At 45.3% G+C, this 25,393-nt stretch overlaps 1 protein-coding gene across 3 annotated transcripts in view; it reads right to left on the bottom strand.

Annotated features, from left to right (window-relative positions):
- Positions 1–25,393, bottom strand: part of LOC149326806 (uncharacterized) — a 106,631-nt gene that overhangs the window by 69,273 nt on the left and 11,965 nt on the right. For all 3 annotated transcript variants that reach the window (XM_089565057.1, XM_089565058.1, XM_089565060.1), the window contains exons 4-6: positions 17,370–17,421; positions 7,369–7,476; positions 3,011–3,059 (exon numbers count right to left, since the gene is read on the bottom strand). In XM_089565057.1, the coding sequence (XP_089421183.1) occupies positions 3,011–3,059; positions 7,369–7,476; positions 17,370–17,421 (209 nt within the window). The remainder of the gene's footprint in view (positions 1–3,010; positions 3,060–7,368; positions 7,477–17,369; positions 17,422–25,393) is intronic.

Here is a 25,393-nt window from a genome sequence, read left to right as displayed (position 1 = left end):
TCAGCGCGGAAGCGCCACTTCACTATCAAAGCTGAAAAGGCCGACGTATGTGTGGAGCCTCAATCTCTGACGTTTGATAAGACCTTGCATGCGGTTGGCTTTGAGGTGGTGTTGCTACACGTGCTTTTGCATGTCTTTCTCGTTTGAATTAAGTTAAAACGCTGCTTTTTTTTTTCATGCATGCCGATTTGTTCCTTCCTCTGAACATTGCACCCGTCCTTTTCCGATCCATAGCCCGTTGCGCTGCCATCAATGTAATTGCAAGCCTTTTCGTTAGCATCACAGTCTACACACAGCAGATGAGCTCTGGGAGAATGTCAACCACATGCCTACGACTCATTTTCATTACCGTTGCTATTTATTTCTCATATCATGTATTTACGGTCCCTACTTGGCCTAGGCTCACGTACTATTTTCCCTGTACAACTTATATCTATTTTTGGGGAGGCGAGAGCTCGTCAAGCTACACCCCTAGCTTTTTCTCTCTGCCTCCCTCATCCTTGTGATGAAAAATAAAGGCATTATTATTACTTCATAATGTCATAATGCTCGCAGCGCGTGCGGAACGAGAGACGCATTAAATAAATACATGAATTTATCGCGAAAGAGAGGCATGAAACCCCACTTCGATTGTTTATTGTGGCATTGGAAGTGGGCATGTATTTAGTATGGCTCTGACAATAACGACTCTAACCCAGCAGGATTATTATCCTGTCTGCACACAGAGGAAGCGAAAAATGAGACGGAAACACAGATATACGTCACGACTAAAGTTCATTTTCATGGTTATGTCGTTTCCCTGTGTTAAGTTTCCTGCTATAGTGCCGAATAAAATTGTTCATGAAAATACCACAGCACGTATTCCTTTTCACTTGCCAGCTGCCTATCGGAAACCCTTAGTACTTTCCTGATATGTCGAACGCTAATTCAGTTTTATGCATATTGGCTTTTAAGCATATCGTTTTAAGAGGTTTTCTCGGGTTTCACACTTTCTAAAGCACGCACTGCAAGTAATTCCTAGGGGTGGTAAGTAGAAACCCAGCGGAAAGGACGCGTTCACAAGGAGGAGAAGTACGCAGGACCACGCTGGAAACCGGGCTTTGCAGGAGAGGTAGGCGATGGTGGCGATGGGGCTGTTTTATTCCCACTCCATAAAAAAAAACAATTTTCCGCCGCAGGACGTCATTAGTTTGTTTGGTTTCTTCTCCTACTTGTGAACGCGTCTATTCCGCTCATTTTCTACTTACCACGCACCAACTGGCCCAAGAAGCTACGCTTCTTTAATTCCTAGAGGTGGGTTCAGAGGAGCGGACTGTATCGCGGACGGTTCGCCCGGACCGTTTACCACGTGACGCGAACACCACTTTTGTGAGTGATGTCTTCTTCGCGTGGTAGGCGGTGGTAGGAATGCGGTGCACAAGTCTGAACTAACCTTAACATATCCAGTATGGAAATATCAGGCAATAAAATATTTCGAAGTACGCCTACTCTTGAAAAAAAGCATTGAAGTTGGCATGTGCCACTAAATAAACAAAACAGAATGGTGTTTTGCAAAAACATTAATGCTCTTCTCTTGTGAAAAGTTGAATTGACGTTTAGAAAATTGCTCAGTACAACACCGGCAAGATTATTTCGCCCTGCCTAATACGCTCTCTGGGTGGCATTATACGGCCCCTCTCTTGATGGGCCGCTTAAGCTGTTTTTTTTTCTCTCTCTAGATGATATTGCATTCACACAAACTTTATAGCACGTCTCAGCTCCGGCCCATGAAATTTTCATTCCTTGTCGTTGTGTCGTGTTCTTCGCGAAAATTTTGGTGCATTTAACATAGAATTGAGAATTCAGTGCCAAACTAGCCTCTGCTTCTACTCTTCCGAACACACAAACGAACTCCATGCAGGGAGAGTTTGTGTCCACAAAGCAAACAGCTGACATGGCGTGTTCCAGAATTCAGTGTGAAAATAAAGGAAAGAAGAAAACAGAGCACATGGGGGCGTTTCGGATCGACCTTAACAGGTGGGGAAGATCGTTTTACTTTTTCCCGGCAAGATTCGGTGCGGTTGCTTCGGGCACCGGGGCACATGGGCATTCAATTAAATGAGGTTGCCGATTACTTAGCAAGGGCCTCTCTCTGTGGCCCAATAATTGCTGTCCTGCCAACCTGCGCATATACAGCTGCGGTGAGGTTTCGCAGTTTCACATTATTTCGGGAATTTTCAGCCTCGGCGCTTACTTCATCTCCAGAATATCAGCATCTGCTGCATCCTTGGAGTAGCTAAGACTGGAGGTCTCTTTCAGGCGTTTGCGATGCCGAGTTCCTCTGCTAAATTTCTACCTTCACAGATCTGGTCTGGCGGTTTCTCCACTGTGCCCTTTTTGTGCCGAACCTGAGACGGTGGATCACTACCTGCTGTTCTGCCGCCGCTTCTCTTGGTTGAGGAGGCGCCTATTCGAAATTCCGTATCACCAGCTGGGTCTGCCTGTGTCCACTACGGTTGTTCTTTCCTCTGGCGCTACTTCTCTTGGACGAAGGAGCAGGAGTGCTTGCTGTGCTGTACAAAATTTTCTTGTGGAAAACAGCGACTCCCATGTTAATATTAATTTTATTCATTTTTTATTTTTTATTTTTATTTTCCTGCTTTACATTTTTTACTGCATTTTTTTCAGTCAGTGCAAAATTGAACCATTACATGCGTTGCATTCGAATTTGCACAAAAAGCCATCGTCCCGTCTTCGATCTCCCAGCTAACAGGTCCCCTGTCGTTGCGTCGTCCATTCTGTCAGCCTATACCCTATTACTACTCCCTTTTCTCTATAAATGCTCCTCTTTCCAACAGTTCACCGCCTGTGCCTTGGCCACTCCCCCGTAGTGGGTATGTGCCATTCTACTTGAGGCCAACCAACCAACATGGGAGAAGGAAAAAGAAGGCACTAAGGGTTTTCACTGCAGAACCTTGAAAAGCAAATCACAGTATAGGGCAAGCCGTAAAGATGAGCAAGTCAACCTTACCTGCTAGTATCTCGTTGCCGAGTATTGAGTCAGACGGGCTGTATATTGCCTGAATAAAACCGAGAAAGGGTGATTTAGAGCAGCAATCGCTGCCCACGAGGTCTGGTCATTCGGCGCCAAGGCTTACAAAACCGCAGCCCTTGTTCCCACAACGCGTGGAAATGGCTTGTGCGAGAGAGCTCGCGGCACAGCAGTGAACATCCTCTGAGTGTTGTTTTTCGACTGGCGTCGTTTCTCCAGTATTGATCAATATTTAACACCACCAAAAGGAAGTGGTACGACATGCGACTGGACGTGCGGCCTAGGCGTTATACTAACGGATGGCGGCGTGAAGCTGGCATAATGTATTCTTCTCTCAAATGCACGTTTACTCGTGCAATAGGCTGTGCGTACGCTTGTACTCATCTCAGTTTTAATATTTTCTCGTGCGGGAAAGCTTAGCGATTATTCCGGAGTTACTATAAACGTCGGACACCTCGCAGGCTAACGTTAATAGGACCCGACAGATGGTAGCCCCTCACTCGTTTGTAAATAGATGAATACGATGCCCCAGTTGCGCACTGTAACACGGTTATGACCAGACGAATTTTCGTTTAGGATTAATTGTTTGGTTTGAGTAGCGTACAGCAATCAAAAAAGGCTTTTAACCGCTGCTTCGCGTGCAGCTACAGCGCTGCACGACTCACTAGAATGCGGTTTAAGTGACTGTCATCGTGGGTCAGCGCATGCAAAAATGGCCTATAAGAGGACACTGTCTTCAATCGTGTAACTGCCACGCATAACGTGTAGCAGCCTGGACTGCCGCAGTTAATCGCTTTCGATCGAACTAGCGCGAAAAAAAAATTCTAGCGCTGAAAAACCATAAGTCCGATTAACTCAGTCCTGCTCGAAGCAAAACGTTGTTCGTTTAGGAAGTTGCTTGACACGAAAATCGCAAACACAAGGAGAAAATGCATGCAACTATGCTTGACGGAGCTCCTCGCTTGCATTCTGTCCGCGGGGATATCCAGTACTCAAGTGATAGTTAGGTTACTGTGCCTAGGCACAGTAACGACCAATTTTGGTATGGATTTTTGTGGTTTATGGGGGTTTACCTTCCCAAAGCGACACTCAAGCTATGAGGGACGCCATTGTGAAAGGCTGCGGAAATTTCGACCACCTGGGGTTCTTAAACGTGCACTGACATCGCACAGTACACGGGCCTCTAGAACTTCACCTCCATCGAAATTCGACCGCCGCGGCAGGGATCGTAGCCTCGTCTTTCGGACCAGCAGCCGAGCGCCACAACCACTGAGCTACCGCAGCTGCGGCGAATTTTTGTTATGAACCCTGCCAGAACAAATACGGTCAGCAGTGCGCGCACCACGAGCAGCATGAACAACAATAACCGCCCCTTTGGTATCGAGTTCATGAGCGAAGGAGTCAAACTGCAACAAAACCAAAACAAAACAAAACAAAGCTATACCTGCACCACGAGCAGCGGAAACAGCACAGTTCGAACAACATGAAGCGCAAGTTTTGAGTCGATCCCGCGAACGAGTCCAACTTCAACCACGAATACGCCACGTAACGCGCGCTACATCAAAGCTACGCCTGCAGAGCTTAGCAGAGCCAGCAGCGTGAACGGCGGGGCTAAGACAACGAAAAGCAAGGCTTTCGTAGCCCGCGAGAGAACGAATCCATGTAGCACGTCGATGCCAAACGGCATTAACTGCGAAGACTGCAGTCGCTCGCGTTTCGCATTCAGTCTTCATATGAAAACGCGAATGACAACTAAAGAACGCTCACTCACATCGTAAAGACGGGGGATCCAGCTCATTACAGTTTTTCAGGCCGATCCTATGCCGCGAAACCTTCTGGCGAGCCGCATTGCTTTTATCCAAATTGAATGACGAAAAACCTTTTGCCACTGCCTCCTCGGTTGTTGCACCCGTAAGCGCAACAGAAGCTCGGCGTCCACGCAGCGCGTGGACACCGTCAAAGCTGCAGAAACGCTTCCCGCCAAAACTGTGTCGGACCAAAAGAAAACAAAGTGCAATTTCTACCACCCGAAAATTGCGCCGGCGTCTGCTGCTACGAAGAAGGGACAGGAAAGAGCGCTGAACTGACAACTGAATTTAGGAGCGCTGAAGATAGGAGCGCTCCCTTTGAAACGGGGTGGTGGCAATGGCCACCATGGTCAGCTTTTTTTTTCTGCATTTTTGTTCAACTGTGTTATTCATTCTCATTAAGATTCGCCATCTTCTTTCACTACGGTTTCCTACACTTCTAACCTCATGCCACCTCTCTGCTTTTCAGCCACCAATCCTCCAATCGCTTTTTGCTAACTTCCACTGCAGATTTATTTACATGACCATTGTTATCTTTAAACCTTAGGGACTCAGGAAGAGTGACTGTGCCTGCATCGACATCTGGATGGATGCCATCACATTTGAGTATGAGGTGTTCAATTGTTTCTACATATCTACCACACACAGCACATGTGTCATCATCTTCGTTAATTTTTTTTGTACCTGGGCGTTCTGACACACCCTGACCTAGCTTCAAGAAGAAGTGCACTGCCTCTTGAGTTATCATACAAAAATTCCTTCCTGTTCTGCCTATTCGAGTATCGATATACTTCTACACTATGCTTCTTTTCCATTGAATTAATCCAATTTGATCATCCGTGTTTTTACCGTGTCATTTAAAGCTCTTCCTTTCTCCGTCCTCGTGCCCAGCATACTTACTGGTTAGTTTCCTAGTTATTTTCTGCCCCTGGAAGTCAACGCTTTTTCTGTATAAGTATTTAAATACCTTAGCGGCCCACCTGTTATCGTACAATTTCCTCAGGCGTTCTTCATTTAGTATTTTACTCTTAGCTTACCGTGCTTGAAAGATGCCCAGCCGATATCCCCTTGTACTGCCTCGTTTGTGGTTTTGCCGTAGGCACCTAGTGCTAATCTTCCAACAGCCCTCTGATTTACGTCTAATCTTAAATGAACTTCTGCCCTTAGGCACCGAACCGCATTGCCGAAAGTAAGTCCCGGCACCATTATTCTTTCCAAATACCCCTCAGTACTTCATATTTGTTGCACCCCCATAATGCCCTATGTTTCATTATCACGGCGTCTCTTCGCCCTTTTGCCCTAAGAGACTGCTCATGCTCTTCCGTGTATATCTGCCCTTCGATTAAATGAACGGCGGCGCCACAAGGACACTAACAAGAAAGGGGACATCACACGCGTACGTGGTGCGCGTGTGCGCATGTGGTGTCCCCTTTCTTGTTAGTGGTCTTGTTGCGCCGCCGCTCATTTCGTCATGCACCAACTCGCCCTTCAAGCCGTTCATCTGCCCTTCGTTTGGCCATATCCCGAGGTATTTGTATTCAGCCACGTTGGGTATTTAATGGCCTTTTATTGTAAGCACCTGATCAGTTGTATCGTTGAAAATCATCACACCTTACTTAGCTGCGCTAAAACTGAAACCTACAGCGTCTCCTTCGTCTCCACAGCAATTAACCAAAGTTTGCAAATCTTCATGGCTATCTGCTAACAGTACAATATCGCCCGCATACATTAAACTCGGGAGCCACTGTTCAACTTCATTTCTGCCTAATCTGTACTGCAGATTATAACTTAGTTTACTTCTTTGTAGCCTTCTCTCCACATTTATCACATAAAGCATGAACAGCGGCGGTGATAGAGGACAACCTTGCCCTAATCCTTTGTGTGCCCCCACAGCTGTGGTACTTTTTATCCCTTCCCATGAAATTTTAACTCTATTATCTCAGTAGATTTTCTGTAGAAAATCAGTTACCTCATGACCGATACCTACATCTTTTAGTATGTTCCACAGAGACCATGTCGGTGGTGCCACCTCGCGCCCGCCTGAAGAACGAGCGAGAGGGATTCCTGAACTGGGCACTCACAAGCCGTCTTGCCTGCCTACCTGCCGTCATGCCTGCCAGTTGATATGCAGGAGTGCGCTGAGTGCGGCACGACGGCCTCTCGCAAACGTGAAAAATGTAGCCATTCGCTTAAAAAACAACCGGTATACTTGGGTAAGCGTAGCCTAGAAATAAAGATGTTCCGCTTTCTGAATATTTCCTTATTTTTACGTATTATACTTTTAAAGCAGGAGTGCGTTCGACGTCCACACTTCACCTCTTCCTGCTAGCGCAATATCGCCCCTCCATCCACACCGCTGGAATAGAATGCGCCGGAGAAAGGTGTGTGTTTACGTGGGATTCGAACCCCCGCTTCCTGGGTGCCAGGCTGACTCTGGGCTATCTCCGAAGGGTTGCTGGCGGTGTTCGTTGCTTTTAATTGCCTTTACTTGACGCATTGGGCCCCTGACGCAAGCACCTGACTGCTTACCGCCACCAGGCTGGGCGACTGGAGGAGGCAGGCGACGGCCGTCCTGAGCAGGTGCCGCTTGAGCAGTACGCGCAGCAGCAGGCGGCCTTTGCCCTGGGCCGTCTGCACCTGCGAAGAGAGTGGTTGCACACTTATCAACGTGTTTGTTTGATTCTCTGTTTACAGGATAATCTGCGGCACTCCGAGCGGGGTTAAAAGAAAGCAAACTCCAAGCTTTGGCAAGTCAGAACGCATGGACATATGAAAGCGGGTTGAAACACGAAGGAGTGTGCACATAGACTTTGAACGAGCCCCGCAATCCCTTGAATGCATTTTGCTGATCGTTAAATGAAAACGCATTGCAGAAACTGGAGTCTTCCCAAAGATTGCGTTCCGCTGTTTTGCGGATCGTCTATTGGTACATGTTGCTGTCAAGGTGAAGGAAGGTTGCGCGAACCAATAGATGGCTTTGATAACAGTGAAATTAATCTTACATTCAAAAATAGCGTAATTGAGCGTGTTTCTTCCTACAAATTTTTAGGCATAATCTTTGAAGAACACTTGAGTTGGACCCTGCATATTAATAAGATTCATGCCAGCATATCAAGGTCATTATGTGTATTATATAAACTTCGAGACCTTGTTCCGAAATGGCTGAAGTGGCAGTTATATTATACCCTAATTCAATCACATCTTCATTATTGTTTACTTGTTTGGGGATCTACAACGAAAACTAACCTCACGAGGCTGATAACATTACAGAAAAAAGCAATACGATATGTCGAAAACCTTGCATACAATGATCATACAGGTTTGTACTTCTCTAAGCATTCTATTCTAAAAGTCAATGAATTATTTGAGTTGAAACTGCTTTCTTATGTGTTTAACGAATTCAAACATCATCCCACTAAATATGTTCAATTAAACTCTAGTAGTGACGCGCCTTATAAATTAAGGCACGTCAGTTACAGAGTACCATTCGTAAGGACTAACTATGGAACCGAAATGCTTTCATATTTAATTCCCAGTCTTCTAAATAAACATACACAGGCCATAGAAATTATTCAGAAATCTGTTTCCCAAAAGTCATTCAATAGAAATGCTAAAGCTTACCTCCTTTCTCGCCCGAATGATTAAAATTCTTGATGTCCCTGTTTTTCCGTCAACTCTTTGAATTCTCGTGTTTTTCTTGTTGTGATGTGTCTTGTAAATATTTACTTTAATTATGTCATTGCAAAAGTATGCACCTTCCTCCTACTTTTACCTTGTATAATTATGTGTTGTTTTTTGTAATGAGAGTGTATGAAGCTCTTGCTTCTTTTGCCGCTTGTCGTGAGCATTGTGTCGGGTGCTTGGGCCCCGTCAGGCAGAGTGCATCTGCCTTTTGCCCCTGCATCCGAGACCTTGTTGTCTAAATAAAGATCTATCTATCTATCTATCTATAACACAGGACGAACCACAATGAAGAGACATGGTCTCCGTGTCTCTTCATTGCGGTTCGTCCCGTGTTTGCGCAACCTTCACCTTAGCAGTATCATGTACCAACTAAGCCCAACCAAAGTTTTACGGAAGTCTATTGGTAACATAACTTAAATATGCATCGCAAGTGGTGAAGTTTACTAGTAACTTACCATGGTCAAAAAGTGTGGTAGGGTTTTAACGTAGTAAAACCGACTAGACGTGCGTAAGCATGCGTTTAGACTGGTTAGTACATACTCATGATGTGAACAGCGCGAAATACAAGGGACAAGAAAAGAAGGGACACAGGACGAGCGCTGACTCGCTCTCTGTTTTCGCTTTCCGATAGGGAGATGAATTTTCTCGGGAGCTCATGACGAATGTTGCGTTTCATGGTTTTTAGTTTTTTTTGTGTGTTGTTTCTTCCCTTTGATTGTTTCTTCATATAAGAAGGTTTCAGTGAATAAACCTTTTAGTTGCGAGTCAGCGCTCGTCCTGTGCCCCTTCTTTTCTTGTCCCTTGTATTTCGCGCTGTTCACATCATGAATATCTACCAACTCGCCCAACTGAACGTTTTGCTAAACCATATTTGGTTAGTACATAGTTTTGCATTGCTGTGTCGTCGGCAAATATGGCGACAATATTGGTTCGATAGGAGTGAAGAGTGAATTATTGCGTCATGGGAAGCGCCTGCGACGAATACTCTTGCACAAATAATAGATGAAGCAGCGTGGACAGAAAGGCGGGGTCACAAGGAGCAGTTCTCCAGCACGAGCGTCAGCCGGCTGCTTCAACAGCTTTTTCGCCGTCTTCTTCATAGGAGTAGTATGAGTTGATGGCGACGATGTGCAATCCACAGCGGCGTGGTCGGCTCCGACGATAGCATAGTGCTCTCGTGCAGTGGCCAGCGAAGCTGATGTGTTCGCGCCGCCGTGGCTTCGAATCCCAGCAACGGCACCACTCATTTTTTTACGGTTTGCTCATCACAATCATCAGCAGCAGCAGCCTGACTACACCCACTGCAGGGCAAAGGCCTCTCCCATGTCTCTCCAATTAACCCTGTCCTTTGTCAGTTGCCGCCACTGTATCCCTGCAAACTTCTTAATCTCATCCGCCCACCTAACTTTCTGCCGTCCCCTGCTACGTTTGCTTCCTCTTGGAATCCACTCCGTTACCCTTAAGGACCAGCGGTTATCTTGCCTTCGCATTACATGCCCTGCCCAAGCCCACTTCTTCCCCTTAATTTCAAATAGGATGTCACTAACCCGCGTTTGTTCTCCCACCCACTCCGCCCGCTTCCGATTTCTAAACGTTACACCTATCATTTTCCTTTCCATAGCTCGCTGCGTTGTTCTTAACTTAAGCTGAACCCTCTTTGTTAGCCTCCACGTTTCTGCCCCATAGGTGAGTACCGGTAGGATACAGCTGTTGTATACTTTTCTCTTAAGGGATATTGGTAAGCTACCATTCATGATCTGAGAGAACCTGCCATATGCGCTCCACCCCATTCTTGTTCTTCTTGCCCAAGAAGAATATTCGGAATATTCTTATTCGGTTTGCCCAAGGTCACCCTAAAGGTCAAGCTTCACACAAACCGATCAGCAGGTTTGACCTAGTGAAGTGGTGGTTAAATGTTTTGGGAGCGCTATGGTTCCCCTACACTACGTAACCAGCGGGAGGGATCAGGTTTTTGTAGCATCTACTAACGTTTGTAGTTTTGGCATAGGCAAGATGTTTATTGCGGTACGCGCCGTCTGGATGATAAGGGACTCAAGTTCTAGGCGGGCTGGTACATCATTTTCCGTGGTCAATACCTTGGCCTAGTCTCGTGGCCACTTTTCTTTGTGTCCTCGGCGATTGCGTTCGTTGCTGCTATTTCGTTCCGCACGTCTTTCTGACATTGTGTCAGGCGTCTCGTGAAGTCTTCCGTTTCGCCTACTTATGCACTGATGAACAGTAGGCGCAAGCAGTTGTAAACGACGCCAGAAACCTTGCCACAAGAGAGCTGGGCCTTCACGATAACAAGCTCAGCCCGTATCGTGCGGGTTGGGACATTCGGAATATAGACGACGTGTTTGCCGAAAATATGCGCAACAGCCTCACCGATTTCTGATAGATACTCGATAGGGGCTCGTTTAGTTTTCGTTCTGTTACTACTTCTACTTCACCCGCCGCGGTGGCTTAGAGGTTACGGCGCTCGGCTGCTGACGCGAAAGACGCGGGTTCGATCCCGGCTGCGGCGGCCGAATTTCGGTGAAGGCGAAATTCTAGAGGCCCTAATTCTAGAGAGTGACGCCTTTGCAGCCGACTCCTGTCGCATGGCCGATCACAGATGCAACTACTGACCGCATGTGGTTGGCGGGAGCACTGATTTAAAACCTAGGCATCATCTAGAATACGTAGGTTTCCGGTGGACGTGAATCGAAAGGCCAGTTGGAGCACGGATTACCAGTGTGTCCAGGAACGGAAGGCAGCCGTCGGTCTCTTCCTCAACTCTTCCTCAACTGTTGATGGTTCAGGGGCCTTGAGGTGCTCCAGGAAGAGACTTATGTGCTTCCGATTTAGGACGCAGATGCAGTGGTTCACGTACCTCAGGAATACTTTCAGTCGCGGCTGGCAGGTGGTGGAAGCTGTGATCTCAATAGCTTCCATCGAAATGTTCTCAGTTGTCAACCTCATCAACCAAGCGGCATGCTGTGAAACCATCGACTGCATGCAGTTACGTTCGCGTTTTATTCAGCATTAAATAGCAGAGTATTTCAGAACCAAAAATTATTTCTAGAATAAAAATGCAAGTCAGGGCCCTGCATGAACAAAAAATAAGATAACAGGGAAATTAAAGAAAGGTTGTTTATTCTGTATTATGCCAGCGGCCTCAAAATAGTCAGAAAAATATTGTAAGTAGTTATCTGTTATCCCTGTAAGTACCTAGTTCTAATGGAGACGAAGCTAGGATTTTTTAGTAAGAAGTCTGATCTCTTAATCCAATTGTATTTAATACAATAAAGTTTCAAAACACATCTTTCGTTGCTTGTATACCAATTGATTTCACCGAATATTATGACTGCTTTGCTCAAGACGTGGTTTAAGAGGTCATACACTGGTAATGAATAAATAGTGCCTTACACTCAGATGAAAATTTTGACCGGATAACAAAAATCCCGTCCCATGAAAACAAGATCAAGCAGCCTTCGCTAGAGCGGGCTTCTTTCCCTGCTTTCAACCTGTATATAAAACTGGCACCAATAATTCCTTCTTTAATATGAAACCGAAAAGAAAATTCTGAAATTCATGTTTATAATATGGCACATACACCAAGTTAGAAACAAGGAGAGAAAGACGCACAATGCGGGGTGAATTGAAAAGAACGCACAGCACTTCAACCAGAATTTCAGCCATATACTCGGCGGCACGCACTGCAAAATGTTCGCTTTGGATACGCCGTTTTCCCTCGATGTGCGCGGCACACACATCTCGGTCTTGGGATCTTGCAACCCGCGTTCCGCGCCCATTATTATGCGAAGCATAAGCCGCTCGTCGACTCGTTTGGCGTCCGGTGTCGCAACCTGGCTCGATACCAAGTGTTAGCTCAGATCATTACACATGGTCAGTGTGCATGATGAGGTGTATGACTGAGCATGCTAAGCATGATACGTGACGTGAGGTCATGATCAGCATTTAATATTATATGATGTCACATACCATGCGATGTCTTTGAACTGGAAGTGACGACAAAACCCTCGACGAGCTCCCTGTGTTATCGCAACCCACGCTGGATGGCGTCTACTCTATCCGTCCGTCAATTTCGCAGTATCTGTCCTTCTACCGACGAGCACAGCGTCCCGACAACCCCTGTCGGTAGCTGCTTGCATCCACGGACGCCGAGCGCCTGCCGTCGCTCATCCAGACGCTCTTGGAAATCGTGGCGTGAATGTCAGTGCAAGTTGCCCGAAATAACGGTGCGGAATGCTACATTTTCGGTTTATTCTCGGCGCTGTTCAGAACGCGTGTGTCTGGTTTACTTCGTCACAGAGTATTGATAGAATTCACACCGCTGTCGCATGCTCCGCCTCCTCTTGACACGCACTACCGCCTTATCTAAAAATAGGCCATTCACATCACTGGCCAGACAGGCACCGCGAAGAAGCGGGCGAGGAGGAAAGCCACATGGCACATATGGAAAAGGTAGAGGGAGAGCGCGAACGACATCACCTACCACGTGATTTCGGCCACCTATAGGCCTTGCTGTGAAGAAAAAAAAATGAAACAGAGATTTGGCCTTCTTGCGGAGAGAACAGACAGCGCTGCCTCCACCGCTCCCGTGTACGCTGACCATGCACGGCTGGCAAGAACAGTCCTCAATTAATAATAATAATAATAATAAACTGGCATTTTAAGGAGAGGAAATGGCGCAGTATGTTTCACATATCTCGATGGACAGCTGAACCACGCCGTAATGGAACGGGGGGAGGTGGGAGTGAGAGAAGAAATAGAAAAAGAGGTCTTCGGATTAGTTTCGACCACCTGGGTGTCTTTAAGGTGCACTGACATCGCACAGCACACGGGCGCCTTCTGCGTTTCGTCTCCATCGAGACGCTGCCGCCGCAGTCGGATTCGAACCCGGGTACTCCGGTTCGGTAGACGAGCGCCGTAACCACCGCACGAGTGCTTATTAGAAAAAGAGTCGAAGAGGCAGTCTCCTGGTCGTGCCCAACGCCTAAGGAAGCACCAAATTCAGGGGGGCACTTTGCTGACTTAAAGTGCGGTAAGGCGGAAGCCTTAAGCGCGGTGTTGCTGCTTGTGTCACTGATGTGTGGTTAAAATATTATGCTTCGCCTCTAAGAGTGGAACGCGACAACGTCTTGCAACGCTGCCAGGGAGTCCACCGAACGCCATCGCCCGTCCGGCTCTACGCCTTGCTCGTTGGTAAATTGGTTTTTGACGAAGGGAAATGTATCTGTCTCGCATATCACGATGGATAACTGAACCTCGAGGTAAGAGATGGGAGGAAGATGGGAGTAAATGAAGACACCATATTCACTAGACACGCCTTTGTTTATTCTAAACCTTCAAGCTGCCATGGAGGAGTGATTAGCGTGCTCGTCTCGCACTCCGGAGACCCTGGTTCCATTCCCCAACTCGACTAATTTCCTACCCGGTTTAATTCATTTATCTGGTCCGACTGGAAAGGTTAATAAGGCTTATTGGTTAATTAAGTAAACTCAGTCGCACTTACTTGAAGCATCACTATACCTTCCCTTTGATTGGTTGCATGGTTACTAGCCAAAGTACAACTGGCTCCGTTTGAAATTCGCGCACTGAGGCGTCACGACCATTTTGACCAATTGAAAAGTGACATTTCTGTCGACAACTCCTGCTTACAACGATGAGGCATTAAAGGCTTCCGCCTTAAAAGAGAAAGTCTGCGGGCGAGCAAACACCTGTACTTCTGCCACCGCACAAAGAAAACGAGATTGCAGCGTTTATTTCAGAGACAACGCTTTATTCAGCAGTGCACAAAGCACAAAGCAGTGCACTTTTTATCGGATACTGCTTGAGAGCTTTGTATAAAAGCGTGCGTGGCGTCAGCGTAACGCGTCACGTAATGTAGCTTTAAATTTTGCAAGCCATCTTTTTTTTGCTGCATCAAGAGCTATTCATGTAGCCTACCTGCTTTTAAAGGTGCACTGAAGAGGAATCTGAACTCGTCTTTTTGCCGCGGGAACTCGATCTACACGTTCTGAGCATTCTTAGAAACTCCGATTTATTGCCCTGTGTGGCTGATTTTCCTAATTAAATCGAATTAACGTCCGGCTCCCGCCTTTTTTTTTTCAATTCTCCCTCGTACGGTGGGCGGAGTCGACCAACGCGTGGAGCGCCTTGCAGCCAGCTCTGTGGAGGCTTTGCTTTCACTTTATTTTGTTTTTTAGGTTTCCATGAATAAATAGTTTCATTCGCAGATAATATAGCCGCAAAATAAGCCCGCTGAAATAAAAATACGCGTGGACTATTTGCTTCTACGGACTACTACGTATTATTCCGCCGATGGCAGAGCGGCAAGCCGCCGCAGGACTGGCTGAAAGGCACTCCACGCGTTGGTCGACTCCGCCCACCGTACGAGGGAGAATTAAAAAAAAAGGCGGGAGCCGGACGTTAATTCGATTTAATTATTAAAATCAGCAACACAGGGCAATAAATCGAAGTTTCTAAGAATGCTCGGAACGTGCAGATTGAGCTCCCGCGGCAAAAAGACGAGTTCAGATTCCTCTTCAGTGCACCTTTAACTGCGATAGTCCGATACAGTCATGCCCCGTTAATGTAACCAACTCAAATTACACACTATTTTTCAGGGGACCAATATTTTGCCGTGTACTCTTGCCTTGTTAATATGGAAACTCACTGACCAGAAAATGGACAGGGTGAAAATGCACATAACCTATTTGGGTATATTGTAATCTTGTCGCGTAAATATGGACATCAATAGAAACAAAATCTCGACTTCCCTAATCATATTGTTACGAAGACGAAGAAGAGTGTAGCGGCGCGGGACGGAGCGCTCGTGCTAGGCCCACAGCCATTAAACCATATTATCATCTGTCATCATGTCGTGCTTTTCCTAGGCTTGCCACCTCGTAACATTTGGTGTGAGGTGCGGGTTCCTCGTCGTCATCCTGGTCCCTGGAGCATCGCCACCTTCTGCTCGCCTTCGTCGTTGGCCGAGGGGACCTGGACTCCGCCGCCGGCTCAACCCGAGCCCGACCTGACCAGAACCGACCAGCCGCTTTCCCCCGCCCCGTCCCCAGCCCCGACCACAACACACGACGACCAGGACCAGACGCAGCATGTCCCGACGACGACCCGAATCAAGACGGCACCCCCGCCCAAGTTGTCCGGCGAGTCCTTCATCCCTGACCTTCGGCTGTGGCGGCCGACCGCTGGACCTGAAGCTCCAGGGACAACCGTTCACCAGATCATCTCGTTCATCTTGGTGGCAAGCCTTTCATCTGCTTCTATCCTTTGTGATCATGGTCATCGCCACCTCGTCACTGAAAATTTTGAGCAATCGATGGGGACGATCGCTCGGAGGACCCGGGTCATGTTACGAAGAAGAGGGCAGTGGCGTGGGACGGAGCGCTCGCGCTAGGCCCACGGCCATTAAATCATATTATCATCTGTCATCATGTCATCCTTTTTCTAGGCTTGCCACCTCGTAACAATATATTCCTTTTTTGTGTTTTGAATGCTGGACACCAGCGACAAGCATTGCAAAAGTGCAAATGCTGAAATGGTGGCTTTGTTTGCTGGTTTCATGTTTTCCAGTGGGTTTGGATTATGGGGTTTACCGTCCCAAAGCGACTAAGGCTATCAGAGACGCCGTAGTGGAGGGCTCCGGAAATTTCGACCACCTGGGGTTCTTTAACGTGCACTGACATCGCGCAGTACACGGGCTTCTAGAATTTCTCCTCCAAAGAAATTCAACCGCCGCGGCCGATGTTTTCCACTGTCATGATGCCCAGTCGACGGTCCTTGCCTTTTGGCATATTGCATGAATGGCTACTTAGAGTGATTTCTCTCCACCTTGTGTTAAATTGAAAACCGCCTTTGAAAGCCGCTTTCGGCCGATTTGGCACAAGTATGCACTCGCGGTTCGTGCTATGTGAGCAGTATGTGAGTATGTGAGCAGTATGTGTAATGACGTATGTGAGATACGTCATTACATAATGAGACGCCGTCAGGCATCTCATGGACCACTAGGCGCTTCATATTGCATCTCATATACGGCGACCACAATAGCGCACTTGGTGCTCCTAATATTCTCTCTAATTAACGCTTCAGTTCCCATCCCTGTGCACAGAAGTAGACATCAATCACAAACTTTTTGTTTTCTGAACCTTTTTTTCTCGGCGTTGGTTAATACGGACGGCTCGCGTTATGATCGGTTTTGCTCGGTAACTAAAGTGTACAAATAATGAGGCACGACTACATTTCTAGCAACACTGGGCGATGTTCCAGTTGCCAACTAAACCTTTAAAGGAGTGTGTAAAAATGTTTCTCCAATACGTCGCCCAACCAAGGAGGCGCGACCGAGAAACGAAATACTAGCAAAGTCTACGAACATTGCTCATCAAAGATCAAGCGGCTTAACTACATTATAACGGCTTACCTAATTAAAACCTCTTGCGTTCTGTCTTGCACTCACGAAGTTCAGTGCCTTCCGTATTTTGTACCACAGCGCTGTACAGCTTCGTCCATGCAAAAATAATCACTATTTCGGGCTGAGGTAGCCTGACCCGTGTAAAAGGTGTTTGCGACTTTCTTATGGCCGTTATTGAAGTTATCTTATGCGCTTTTGAGCGTGTCGATCTTATTTCTGCTGTTGGTCTAGTGTTGGAAAATTCTTTCTAGCCATCAAAAAAGAATAGGTTATGTAAATGCGCTTTGAAGAGTTTCAGTGGGTATCTACGCAGTGCAATGCAGGGCCCACCCTTGTAAGAGGTGGCCTTCCGCTCTCAAGGCCTCTCCCGCAGTGGCCAGGAATGTCGTGGTAAAATGGCCACACTCACCTTTTTGAAGTCCTTCACAGTCTGAATGGAAGAGGCCAACCTGAGCGGCAACCTCGTGAATGCGATAAAAAAAATAAACAGTTTGAGGATGCGTTACTTATTATTAAGTCAACAGGTCAGAAAGGAGGCGAAGCGGAAAAAGTTGAAGGTTATCCTATTTACGAGGAACTAGATTATTGTAAAAATAAAAATGCGGCGGGGGGAGTCATTTCATTTCATTTTTATTTCCAGAAAGTATTCTGATGGGACAACTGAGCTAAAAACTGCTTTTGTCAGCTTGACGAGGCCCAGGGCCCAGCGTATTACAAAGCAGGGCAAGTCATACAAATATTGAAAACAAAAAAATACAGGAAAGTAAGAATATAAATACTTAAACACACAGCACAGATATACGTGTATAATGTGGTTACTAGTAGAATGTGTATACAGTTTTGAAGCAATGTAAGACTAAAAAAGAAACATGCATATGGACGATTTTAAACCCATAAAATACAAATAAACAGCATGAGTCCAATACGAGATAGAAAACAGTGCAAAATAAAACAACAAATAGTTTATATAATGTGGTTACAATGATGGCGTGATGAGAAAAAAATATAAAGAAAACTAATTGGAACAATGGAAAACAGTTATTCAGCAGAACATCTATACGTATACAGAGTACTGTGCATTTAAACTCCGCCTCAAGGGTATGACGCATTAGCGTTAATGTTAGTTAGTTAGTTATATTGATTTTAATGGCGCAAACGCAACTGAGGCTATGATGCGCCAAACACAAGGTTAGAGTTTTTGTTAAAGGTGAAGCTTTCTATACTTAGAGTTTGTTTAAAATGCTGGCTTCCTTGAGAAACCTAAAAATACATGAGATGTCAACCAGTGCTCGATCACCTAGAAGTAACACGGGGTGTAATGGGATGCTTTCCCTATAAAATGTTGTAAAATATTTCTTTCTTAGTTCTTCTAGTTTTATACATGAAATTAAAATGGTTCACTGTGAGTTCAGCACCGCACATTTCACAGAGAGGTTTGTTTTGTTTGGTTAGCAGAAAGTTGTGCGTGAGGTGGGTGTGTCCAATGCGGAGCCGACATAAAATAACTTCGGTAAAACGTTCTTGATGCTTACATGATTGCCATTCCCCTAAAATGGGCTTAACAGAATGTAATTTGCTGTTTTGTTTATTTATTTATTTATTTATTTATTACCTCAAAGGCCCCGGTTGTGGAGCATTACATGAGGGATGGGCGGATTACATCAGATTATATAAAGATTACAGAGTACATAAAGATCAGGATACATAAAGATTACAGGATACATAAAGATGACTGATTACATAAGGATGGCCTCTATCTTTTTCTTGAAGTCGATGCAGTTGACGATGAGTACGGCTTCCGGCGGCAGATCGTTCCAGTATCGAGATGATATGACAAAAAAATAACGGAAATGAGATGTAGTTCTTGCAGCGGGTGGATTTACGGTCTTGATGCGGTTGTTGCGTCTAGAAGGACGATGAGCTGTTGATATGATAGATGGTCCTAAAGGTTAATGATAGAATTGTGGAATAAGCATAGTCGAGATATTTTTCTTGTAATTTGAAGGTTAGGCAAGGATGCTCTGGATTTTAAAGAGGACACGCTGGTATAGCAAGAGTAGTCGCAATAAATAAAACGGATAGCGCGGTTTTGAACTTTTTCAAGGATTATAGAAAGGTTAGATTGATGAGGATCCCATGCTGCTGATGCGAATTCTAGTTTAGGTCGGACGAATGTTTTATAATCTAATAATTTGATAGAAGTGGTAGTAAAACGAAGATTTCGACGTAGGAAGCCACGGGTGCGGTTAGCGTCGTTAGCGATGTTCGTGATATGCGAAGACCATGTTAGGGTATGAGTTAAGGTGATGCCAAGATACTTACAGGAAAGAACAGATGATACTTCAGAACCGAAAAGAACATATTTTGAGGGAATATGGGATTGCCTGCGATGAAAAGAAATCATGCATGTTTTAGTAATATTAAGGGACATTAGCCAATGCTTGCACCAAGTTTCGATTTGGGTTAGATCAGTTTGGAGGGTGTCAGAGTCAGTTCTGCTGGTGATAGGGGGGTAGATTACACAATCGTCGGCAAATAATCGGATGTTAGAGTTGACGTTAGAGGGAAGATCGTTAATGTAGATTAGAAAAAGCAAGGGTCCAAGCACTGTGCCTTGTGGTACACCTGAAGTAACGGGGGAAAGAGGTGACGATGATTTGTTAGCGTAGACAAATTTCTCTCTGTTGGTCAAAAATCTTTGTAGCCATTTTAACACCAAGTGGCTAAGGTTAAGACGTGAAAGTTTTAGTAGTAATCTTTTGTGGGGTACCTTATCAAAAGCTTTTTCAAAGTCAAGGAAGAGCGTGTCAACGGGAATGTTTAAGTCAAGATGAGAGCTAATATCATTAATAAAAAGGGCTAGTTGGGTGTCACAGGAAAGTCCTTATAGGAAGCCGTGTTGGTTAGGATGAAAAAACTTGACCGAAACTAAAAATTTAACGATGTGAGAATAAATAACATGTTCCATTAGTTTTGAACAGATGCTCGTAAGAGAAATAGGGCGGTAGTTTTTACATGAAAACGATGAACCTTTCTTGGGGACTGGAACGATCTTACCTATTTTCCAGTATTGCGGAAGCACGCCTGATGATAATGACTGTTGAAAAAGATGGCACAAAATGACACTAACCACGCTTTTAGTATTTTTTATCACTTCAGTGTTCAAGCCATCAATGCCAGATGACGATGACACTTTCAATGATTCAATTAGTTTCCTAATACCACTGCTATCGAACAAAATGTCTGGCATAGCTGGATGATCGAAAACAGTGAAGTGCGGTAATTCGCCGTCCGGTTCGTTAGTAAAAACTGAACAGGAAAAGTAATTTAGAACGCGACAGACATCATGTTCCGGAATGAAATTATGGTCCTCATCAAGTAAAGTAATAGATGTGTTGCGTGAAGGATTAATGGATTTCCAAAACTTGTTAGAATTAGTGCGAAGCATAGAAGGTAATACTGATGAAAAAAAGGAACGTTTAGTTCGGTTTACCAGAGATTGGAATGCTTCTTCAGCACAATGGTACTTTTTCCATGAGCAGTCAGTGTTCACACGTCTGGCTGTACGGAAAAGCCTTTTCTTCTTGTTACTAAGGCGCTTCAGATCGTTGCTAAACCATGGTGACGATGATTTTTCTGTGATCGTGATAGTAGGGATGTGCTTATCTATTAGTTGATGCATTTTCTGTATGAAAAGGGACCAGTTAGTTTCTAGTGACCGGCTTGAAAAGACATGGACGAACCACGCCCCAAAATCGGCTAGTTCTGTGTTGATGGCAGCACCTTTGTCGTATAATGTAAGTGTTTTTTTGGTTTTCTTCAAGCTTGGGACTTGGAATGAAAATGTGCTTAGTATAATGGAGTGGTCACTAAGTCCGGGTAAATGAAGTGGCGTAGAAACTTTATCAGGGTGGGAAGTGAGAATGAGATCGAGAATGTTGGAGGAATGATCAGTTTGCCTAGTAGGTTCAGATACGACTTGAGACAAGCCAAAGGTTAGGCGCGTGTTAACAAAGTCACTTACAATGTTATTTTTTGATGTAATGGTGGGAAGATCGGACCAGGTAATGTCAGGAAAATTGAAGTCACCATAAAAAAAGAATGGGAATGTGCTGATAGGACGTAGTTAACACGCGGAGTGCTTCGTGTAAGTGAGCAACAAAGGAATCAGTTGTATCAGGGGGTCGATATATCAAACACCAATGATAACAGGAGGGAACGAGGCATGACACTTAATGAAAAGGAGTTCGAGAGGGGAATCAAGTTTAATCTCGGAACAAGGATAAGAATGATGAACACCTATTAGTACACCTCCTCCTCGCCTATTAATTCTGTCGCGTCCAAAGATATTGAAATCAGGAAACATGGAAGTTATTTCGGAGTCCCCTACTGTTGAATTTAGCCAAGTTTCGGTTAGTACAATTATGTTACGTGCTCTTCCCATGCTGCCTGCCACTTATTTCTGAGTTTACTGTAGATAAACTTTAAGCAATCCCTGTGCGGTATGCTCACTTGTTTTATTTGACCATTCCGGGCTTGTGCAGCGCATACATCTGCTTTCGCATTGCCCACAATTCCAACATGGCTAGGAACCCAGCAGAATTTAATGTTATGCTTTTGCTTTGTGATTTTAACTATGTTATGTATGATGTTTCCTATTATGGGTTCAGCAGCATTCCTGGAGTGCAGTGCTTTGAGCATACTGAGGGAATCAGTGTAAATGATGCTATTTTGATGTTCTCTCTTACTATTTTTTCTACAGCTACAAAGACGGCATAACACTCAGCAGTAAAAACTGATGCGCATTCTGGTAGTGTCATTATCTGTTTAGTATTTTCTTAGAATACTGCACTTCCAACGTGACTTTCTGTTTTTAAGCCATCGGTATAAAATTCAATATATGTGTCATACTTTTCCTGCAGTGCAAAGAATTCCTCTAATATGTACTCGTTTGGCGTTTGCTTTTTGTCTAAATGTTTCATTGTGAAGTCACATACTGAAGGAAGGCTGTACCATAGTGGCAAATATTCATTCCTTTGTGCAATATTCTGTAAGCAGTCTAGTACTGTTAGCTCTTCAGATTTGTCTTCAAATCGCAATAGTAATGGTCTGATAGAATGTGGTTTTTTGATGAATAATCTTTTAGATGGGCACTTGGTGACAACTGGATGGCAGAGATGTTTCGGAAGAGAACAGATTTTTAAGACGTATGTGCATGTAAGTGCGATTCTTCGGTCCTCAAGAGCGGGCTCATTAGTTCCAACATATAGGCTGGCTACTGGTGATGTTCTGTATGCTCCAGATGATAGGCGCAAACCAAGATTATGAATGGGGTCTAATCTTTTCAAGTAGGATGCTCTTGCCGAACCATATACTATGCACCCATAGTCCAGCTTGGAGCGCACCAGAGAGCGATATATTTATAAAAGGATTGCTCTTTCGGACCCCCACCGTTTCCGTGAGAGCACTTTTAAGATATTGAGGGTATGAGAAGCTTTCTTTTCTCAAGGTTGTTAATGTGTGGTAGAAATGTGAGTTTCTTGTCGAAAGTTACGCCTAAAAATTTGTACTCTTGTTTAATTGGTAGCGCAGTATGATTCAGGTATAGATTGGGATCGACCTGCAGGCCTCGTCGCAATGAAAAAAGAACAGCTACTGTTTTTTTTAGGGGAAAATTTAAATCCATTTCTGTCTGCCCAAGCACCTAGTTTATTTAGTGTGATTTGTATTTGTCTCTCACAGGTCGATATGCTGGAGGACGAACGTGCAATTTGTAGGTCATCTACATGAACTGAATACATTATGGACTTGGGTATTTCTTTAGCTAAGGAATTCATTTTTATTATGAAGAGTGTCGTGCTTAGAATGCACCCCTGGGGTACGCCGTTCTCTTGGGTGAAAGTCATGGAGAGAGTTGCTCCTAGGCGGACTCGGAATGTGCGGTTAGCCAGGAGGTCGTTCAAGCAGTTCAGCATCCTGCCGCGGATACATAGCTCTGCTAAGTCACGGAGGATGCCGAACTTCCACGTGGTATCGTAGGCCTTCTCCAAGTCGAAGAAGACCCCAATACAGTGCTGCTTGTGGATGAACGCCTCCCGGACGGTGTTTTCTATGCGGACAAGGTGATCTGTGGTCGAGCATGCTTTTTTAAACCCACATTGGTGTGTATCTAATAGTTGCCGAGATTCAAGTACGAAGGTCAGTCTAATGTTTATTACAGTTTCGAAAGATCTAACAATGCAGCTAGTGAGGGCTATTGGTCTGTAACTGCTAGGACTTGTTGGTGGTTTTCCGGGTTTGAGAAAAGGTATTATGACTGCTTTTTTCCACTCGTCAGGTATATTTCCAGTTATCCAGATTTTATTAAAGAAGTTTAACACTGCCTCTACAGCAGCCTCGGAGAGATGGGCAAGCATAGTGTAATGCACGTTGTCTGGTCCTGGTGCTGTCTTTTTTCCAGAATATAATACCTTATTTAATTCTTGCAGTGTGAGAGGCTGGTTGTAATCCTCATATATACCTGCTCCGAATGGGAATTTTTGTTTTTCAGCTATTGCTTTGTGTTTCTGAAATGTGTTTGTGTAGTTAGATGAGCTTGAGATCTCAGCAAAATGCTCGCCCAGTATGTTGGCCTGTTCTTCTAAAGATGTTTGTGTCCCGGGTGCTGTCAAGAGGGTAAGTGTGAAAGGGGAATGGCCACCAGTAAATTTACGAACTTTTTCCCACATTTTCTTCGATGTTATTGAACTATTTATTGAGGAGACATATTTCTGCCAAGAGGTTTTCTCTGCATTTCTTCGCACATAGCGCGCTCTGGCTTTTGCCTTCTTTAAAGGTAAGTAAGTTCTCTGCAGTGGGATATCGACGCAGAACGCTCCAGGCCTTGTTTTGTTGTTTTTTTTGCTAATGTGCATTCTTGTGTCCACCACACTTTATGTTTCTTTTGTGCAAGTCCTGTTGTTTGTGCTATAGCGAGTATTGCGGCCGATATTATGCAGTCAGTAAACTTCTCATTAATTTCATCTGTGCTGAGGTGGTCAGAAAATTTCTTTTCCAGAGTGGCATTTTTTGTAAGAAGTCACCAGTCGGCGAGGTGAATTTTCCAGCGCCGTGGTCTTGTGGGGATGATTGGAGTGGACGATGAGAGACTGATGACAGTAGGTAAGTGATCGCTGCCCATGGGGTCGTTTAAAACATCCCATTTAAAATCGTTAAAAAGTAATGGTGATGCGAAAGCTAAATCGAGAATGCTCATTTTTGCTGAGCTTGGGCAGCAATATGTGGCTTTTCCCGTATTTAAAAGACAGACATTATTCGAAACTATAAAATCTTCGATTGTTTGGCCTCTAGAGCCACAGCGTTCGCTTCCCCAAAACAGAGAGTGAGCATTAAAATCGCCAACTACCAGAAATGGCTCCGGCAGTTCATCGATCAGGCCTTCTAGATCTTGGCATGTTAATGTGATGCGTGGGGGAAGATATACAGAACATATTGTTACGGTTTTGTAGCTGATGACGCTAACCGCAACCGCCTCAAGTTTTGTTTTCAGTTTGATTTCTTGAGCCGGGACGCCGCTTTGAATGACGATTGCGACGCCTCCCGTGAGTCTATTTGCATGCTCGCGATCGCGCCTAAAAGTTTTATAATGTTTTAAGATATTTGAATGTTGTGGACCAAGATTGGTCTCTTGAAGACATAAAGCTAGAGGCATCACTGACCCTAGAATATGTGTTATATCACTGTAGTTCCTCACTGTAGTTCTACAGTTCCATTGAACCCCAAATGTAATGTTTGTGTTTTTGGGTTGGAATGGAACGGAAAGAGTTTACTGTTCTGGGCCCGTTACCGGGGTGCTGTCTTTTCTTCGCTCGTGAGAGCCTGTCCGCGGCTGCAAAGCAGGCGGAGTAGGAGTTCTATCCATCACCTCACCAGAGGTGCTGGAGGACCGCGATGCCGCGGATGTGTTGGTGTCGGGCCTCCCCCGACGGGGGGAAGTCCTGCGGGATGCTGACCCGTGGGCCGGCACTCCCTGGCTTGGAGTTGGCAGAGCAGCCTTCGCTGTCTCTGCCTGGAGCGTGGATGGCCCTGCCACAGGCGCGGTGGAAGTGGCCGCGGCAGGTGCCGGAGTGCTGTGTGGTGCTACGCCCCTGCGCACCACATCAGCGAAGTTTGGTTTTGCTGTGAAGGAGAATCTGTTGTTAAGTGCAAAACGCCTTCTGGCTTCTTTGAATGAAATGTTTTCTTTGGTCTTAATGGTGATGATTTCTTTCTCCTTTTTCCAGGACGGACACGCCCTGGAGTACGCAGCGTGGTCGCCTTCGCAGTTTGCGCAGCGTAGTGCTGCGTCGCATTCCCCAGACTGATGGTCCTTTGATGCGCATTTCGCGCAGGTTTTGCGGCCGCGGGAGCTCTGTGAGCCATTGCCAAACTTCT

Source organism: Amblyomma mixtum, chromosome 10 (assembly GCF_055824585.1).
Source record: "Amblyomma mixtum isolate Tamu chromosome 10, ASM5582458v1, whole genome shotgun sequence".
NCBI lineage: Eukaryota > Metazoa > Arthropoda > Arachnida > Ixodida > Ixodidae > Amblyomma > Amblyomma mixtum.
The sequence above is the reverse complement of the archived record's forward strand: the minus strand, read 5'-3'. Positions and strand labels throughout refer to the sequence as shown.